We start from the raw sequence: 6,000 nt of genomic DNA, 5'->3' as shown, positions 1-6,000 counted from the left end.
CAGGCCAGACGTGTTATGTGTTTTAGAATTTTCAACATTTATTATTGGATTACTATAATTTCATTGTGATATTGTTTAGTTGCATTTCACTTGACTATATTATGGGCAATCTCTTTGTTTGTTGTTATTTCAATCAGTAATTACATCACCACCTGTTTGTTATAACAAACAATTTGGTCCTTGGTTGCGACCGGGACAATGGAGGAGGACATAATTTATTGGTCATTTGTCTTCTACCCATGAGAGGGGGAAGCTTTCTTATCCCAAAAGATAAAGAGGGATATGAAAATATGAATTAAAAAAAAGACAGTGTTTGTTTGACAAAAGAAAAAGAAAAAATTAAGGTTAAACCAAAGGGGTGAAGGCGAAAATGGGCTCCTCACTTTTAAATATGGAGAACCATGGGGAGGAAAGACAATTGGGGCAATTAATTATAGAGGGGTTCAAGAATTTGACTCAATTGCTATTACAGTGGCAAAAGATGTTCATGAACCTGCAAGGAAAGTGACACGCACGGAGGGGGAGATGGTCAGTGGTGGTGAGAGAGTAAGCGATCGACTCCTTTACGGCATTTATCAACATTGACCTGAGAATTTGCCCAGTGACATATCTGAAAGAATACTATCAGAGAACTAAACGAATAAGAAAACCTCAACAACTCTTTGTCCAAATATCCTCTCCTCATGTTGCATTTTCTAGGGACACATGGTATTGATACACAAATTGATACACAATCAGCTTCAAATAGCAAAGCAGCTCAAATAGGGGTTAATATTGATGTTATCAAAACAGCTGATTGGTCAACAGAATTGACTTTTCATAGATTTTACCACAAACCACATAAGGTTCAGAAGGACTTTACATTAACTGTACTTTCAGATATTTGAGTGAGTATCACAAACAAATACTTTTAATTTTCCATTGTTCCCAATTCGGAATTGGTATACAAAATACAAGATCGAGTTTCAAATTAAACGAACTTACCTGTTGATGTTTAAGATATTTAATTGAGACTCTTGCGAGTCCAATTCCGAATGGGGAATAAATGCCCACCCATTGCGGATTAACTACTATTAGTAAAATTGGGATTTTCCCATTTCCGTATCATTTGTCCTGTCTGTGCAGACACGTTAAATCATGATGAGTCACATGATTCTATTCATTTGTACTTCGTTCAGAATTGGACTCTCAATTAAACATCACAGGTCATGAGATTACATGCCGAAGTGGAATTAGAATTACACATTTTGATTATCTAGCATTTCTCATCTTATTTAATTGTAATTCACTGATTTTCTTTTGACAGAAAGAAATTGAGCATCTATTTAGTGGCTGTGGATCCATTCAAGATTTTTTCATAACTTCATTCTGTGATTCACCAAAGCAATATGGGTAAGATTAATTCTCTTTTTCTGGGTGGGGTTCCTGACCTGGGCAGGGGGTACATACTGTGTCTTCTATCCCCTTATATCTGTTTTCCAATATGCTTTCTGTCTTTGTCTTGGAATGAGATTACTTGGTTTTTGTCCTGGCCCTGGCCGGAGTCCTAGCTGGGAGGGAAACAGTCAAATGCATAGTTATTGTTTTGGGAGATGATATTTTTTTCCTTGTCAATCATCTCCCTGTTATGTATTATTATATTTGTTATTTTGAATGTATAATGTAAGCATTTGAGTGTATTCCTCTTTGTTGGATTTTGTGCTTTTGAGACTTATAGGTGATCTCAAATTAAGTACATTGGTGGTATGCTCTTGGAATCTACATCTGATCCCTATTTGTTCCCAGTTCCCCTATGTTTTACTTTTTCTTGGGTTCTTTAATTGTAATTCTAGATCTTTTTACTATCCCATTTTCTTCCTTTTTACTGGCGCTGATATAACCTAAATGTGTTGCAAGCACCATAAAACCCTTAAAAAACAAAAACAATTCTTTTTCTAGGGAGAGTGAGTGTGTGTGTTTGTTTTTAATAACATCAAGGCAGGATATGAGAAGATGGGAGATGTATTTATTGAATCTAATCTTTTTCATATTCCCTCAGGTTTATTCGTTATTTGACTCCTGAAAGTGCGGTGAAAGCAGTAACATGTTTAAATGGGAAAATGTTGAAAAACCAATCCATTGTTGTGCAGTTTGCCAGTGATACTGTAGATCGTATACCTAAAGGTGAGTTATTTTACAACAGAATTATTAAAGATTTTAATGGAATTTAGATCAAAGAATGTATAGTTGATCAAGCTAATGTCCTTATGAGGTAACCACTAGTTCCATTAATGACACGGGTTTTGGAAATTCTGTCTTTGTCTTGGCATGAGATTACTTGGTTTTGTCCTGGCCCTGGCCGGAGTCCTAGCTGGGAGGGAAACAGTCAAATGCAGTTATTGTTTTGGGAGATGATATTTTTTTCCTTGTAAATCATCTCTCCGTTATGTATTATTATATTTGTTATTTTTTATGTATAATGTAAGCATTTGAGTGTATTCCTCTTTGTTGGATTTTGTGCTTGTGTCTGGATGAGACTTATAGGTGATCTCAAACTAAGTGCATTGATGGTATGCTCTTGGAATCTACATCTGATCCCGATTTGTTCCCAGTTGCCCTATTTCTTACCTTTTCTTGGGTGCTTTAATTGAATTCTATAACTTTTTACTATCCCATTTCTTCCTTTTTACTAGCGCTGATTTGACCTTAATGTGTTGCAAGCGCCATAAAACCCTCAAAAACAAAAACATGTCTAGAAACATGATAAATCAGATAAATTAAAATTTGCCCGGGAAATATAACTTAGACATCCTTTCGCTGCTTTGATTCTTTGACAAGGCTTAATATTGTTCTTTTGTTTGTTTTCAGATATTGATCCCACTAAAACTAAAAAAAATGATTTATCCAAAGATGATGGGAAGAACGAAAACCTTTGCCAAAGAAAACAAACTACAGGTATGCAGACTCGCCAATTGTGCAGATTTAAACTGTGTGTGTATTGGGGGGGGGGGGGGGGGGGGGGGGGGGGGGGGGGGGGGGGGGGGGGGGGGGGGGGGGGGGGGGGGGGGGGGGGGGGGGGGGAAATCAAGATTCTGATTTTTAAAGGTAATATTACAATTAGGAAAGATGTGATTATTTCGCAAGCAAATGAATCTATATGTTAAATTGAATGACTTATAAATGAGGATTACAATTTTGCAATTTAGGTTTAAACAGATTTTTTTTTCTTTAATTCAGATTTTTCCCAAATTTTTTGTTAGCTTCCCATGGCAGGTGTGGGTATGTTCAAATCTTTTGTACCAACGATCCCAAAGTTCTTTTTTTTTTGTATTTCTCTTCGTTTTCCGTTTGTTGTCTCTAATGATTCCTTTTATTCTATACCATCTCATCTTTCTTCAATAATCCTTTTCCGAAAGGTTCTACATCAACATCAAGTTCTACATCAAGACCAAAGAGCCATAAGACTTATTCTGTATATGTTGGTCACTTGCATCCAGATGTCACTAAGGTATGATCATTTTATATTTAAAATACTCAGTACTGCCAGTAATTTTTCGGTTAATCATTAGTATAACAATAATTGAAAAGATCATAAACAACACAACACAACAACAACAACAATGAAGATTATGATGATGATTATAATAATGGTAATGTTATAATAATTATAATGATGATGATGATAATGATATTATGATAGTATTGATAATGACAATGTAATGATGATAACAATACACTCGAGCACGGAAATCTCGAACGTGCAAATCTCAAACTTGGTACAATTCCCAGTTTTAATCCGTCTATTTCATTAGTATTGGCAACAAGAAAACCTTGGAACACTTTCTGTGGACAACACGGCAATCTCGAAGAAACTGGACATTCCCTTGTGGTCCATTAAATTATTTTTTTTTTTGGCGAATTGTTTGTGTTGAACGAAAACGAATGATGCCATCGCTCTCCCCGTATCGCTAAGTGTCAGTTAATGTGTTACGGTGGGGTGAGAGCAATGCCCTCTCTCTCTCTTTAGCCTGCTGTAAGAGGCTGTTAAGTGAGGAGTGACAGTGATAGTAGTGATTTTAGGTACCGGATGTAGGTAATGACGTCGCATGCTGAGTGTGTAATCCAAAATGAGATATGCTGGCTTTTTTTTTTTTATCAAGCACACACAGTGGGAATTGTCATTCCATTTCTGTAATTGAACAAGACAAGATGCACTAAATGCAATACCAGTGAAAACTCTCTTCATAATTTTGTAAAAGATGGCTGAGAAAAGGATATTGAACTGTCTCACTGACAGAGTTTACAATAACAGAGAGTTATTATAATATGACTTTTATCAAGACCACCCACATTTACCTCCTTCAAATCCTCTGTAAAATACCCAACACGGAAATCTCGAACAAATAGGCCCAGTCCCGACTTGGTCGAGATTTCCGTGCCCGGGTGTAATAATAGTAATATTAATTAAATGGCCCACTTTTTATGTAATGCATAGATTTTTAAAATTACAATTGACATTGTTTTTACTTCTTTTTTCTTTTTCTTATATTTTAATTGAGACGCTCTCCAAATAGTTTTGATTTTCCATCTCTTATTTTCAAAGAAAGCAGTCAAAGATCTTTTCTGTAGTTGTGGATCAGTGCAAGATTTGTTCCTCAGTGATGATCACGGAGAATTCAAATATGGGTAATTTGGTTTATTTTGTTTTGTTTGTTATTTTTGAATTTTGTTTTCTTCAGGATACCATTATTAAATTTTTAAAATTTTCATCGAGAAACCTAACAGATGGATTGAAATTAATAACCCAAACAAGAAAATCTTATTATTTTTTAGACTTGGTTGTCTGGTGTCTGGAATATTGCAGTGTTTTTGGTTTGTTTTTATTTTTAACAATCAAAATTTTAACTGTAAAATGTTATGACCTGCATTTATTATTAGTGTGTCTAGGTGGAATTGTGGTAGACACTCGCTTTCGGATCGGGTTTGAGTCTCGCTCTGCTCATAGTTGAGTCCTTGGAAAAGGCTCTTTATTCACATTCTCTCACTGTACTCGGGTGTAAAATGAGTATCTAGCTATTAACAGCGTTGTCTCTGTCGTAACAAAAATTTTTTATTTCATTATACATGTTTCATGTTGCTGTTGGCTAGGGACCCATCACTATAGAAATACTATTCATTATTATTAACCCATTGCGGCACAAATCGCCTGTAATCGCCCGCTCAAAAAACATCTCAAACAGTTCAAATCGCCCGATATCGCCCACCAGGTACCCAGCATCTTTGAACTCGTAAACTAAAAATGTGTGTAGAACCACTTCTTTTTATTTAGAAAACGAAAGTAGAGAAAGAGTGAAAGTGAAACTAGAAATTTCCCGATCGTTTTTATCTCAATTCGTCAAACGTCTGCTGTGATTTTTTGAAGTTTGTCGACCAAATCGGTTGTGGTAACGTCTTTTTTTTTTTGTTTTTTTTTGTTGTTGCTGGAATGGCGTTTGAATTCCTCAATTCTCGGGCGTGATCAACGTTTTTTTTTTATTGGATAGTGACGATGATAGTGCTCATTCAGACACTGACTCAGACATTGAGGTTGAGTTGGATGCGAATTTTGATGACATTGACAATGAATTTCATGTTTTAATATTATTGCATATTTTTCAACTTAAAATTTTTTTTTCAAATCAAAATATAAATCAATAGTCCAAAACAATACATCAAATTAAAGGCCATTCATTCTTCTTTCCAAAATAGCTTTGCGGGTGGTTGGATGGGAGCATCACCCTTGAATCATATACCTATGATGTTCGCATGGGTGTACGATCCGATAGTGATGTCGTTTCTTCTTCTCTTTACTAGCCTATCCTGCTTCTTTGGTTTGTGATTGTATTTTTGACAGGGGATATTTTTTTTTCTGTAAATCTTCTGCCTGTTTGTTCTTGGTTATTTATAATTTAGTTTATGATATCTTTAGGTTATGATTTTGATTTACATTTGTAGTATTTTTGTTAGATTGCTTGTTTTTTT

General features: G+C 35.3%; 1 protein-coding gene across 4 annotated transcripts in view; it reads left to right on the top strand.

The window, feature by feature from the left end:
* LOC144971326 (uncharacterized) overlaps positions 1 to 6,000 on the top strand; it is a 40,909-nt gene that overhangs the window by 24,421 nt on the left and 10,488 nt on the right. For 3 of the 4 annotated variants that reach the window (XR_013645115.1, XM_078912000.1, XM_078912001.1), the window contains 5 exons: positions 1,307 to 1,392; positions 2,039 to 2,163; positions 2,848 to 2,934; positions 3,396 to 3,487; positions 4,583 to 4,665. Coding sequence is in view for 3 of the 4 variants with exons in the window: in XM_078912000.1 (XP_078768126.1) it covers positions 1,307 to 1,392; positions 2,039 to 2,163; positions 2,848 to 2,934; positions 3,396 to 3,487; positions 4,583 to 4,665 (473 nt within the window). In the remaining variant the exon portion in view is untranslated. Of the gene's footprint in view, positions 1 to 1,306; positions 1,393 to 2,038; positions 2,164 to 2,847; positions 2,937 to 3,395; positions 3,488 to 4,582; positions 4,666 to 6,000 lie in introns of all 4 variants that reach the window. The other variant, XM_078912002.1, reaches the window with a different exon arrangement.

This window comes from Berghia stephanieae, chromosome 4 (assembly GCF_034508935.2).
Source record: "Berghia stephanieae isolate SIO BIC M18660-M18661 chromosome 4, UCSD_Bste_1.3, whole genome shotgun sequence".
NCBI lineage: Eukaryota > Metazoa > Mollusca > Gastropoda > Nudibranchia > Aeolidiidae > Berghia > Berghia stephanieae.
This window is presented reverse-complemented; position numbering and strand designations above follow the sequence as displayed.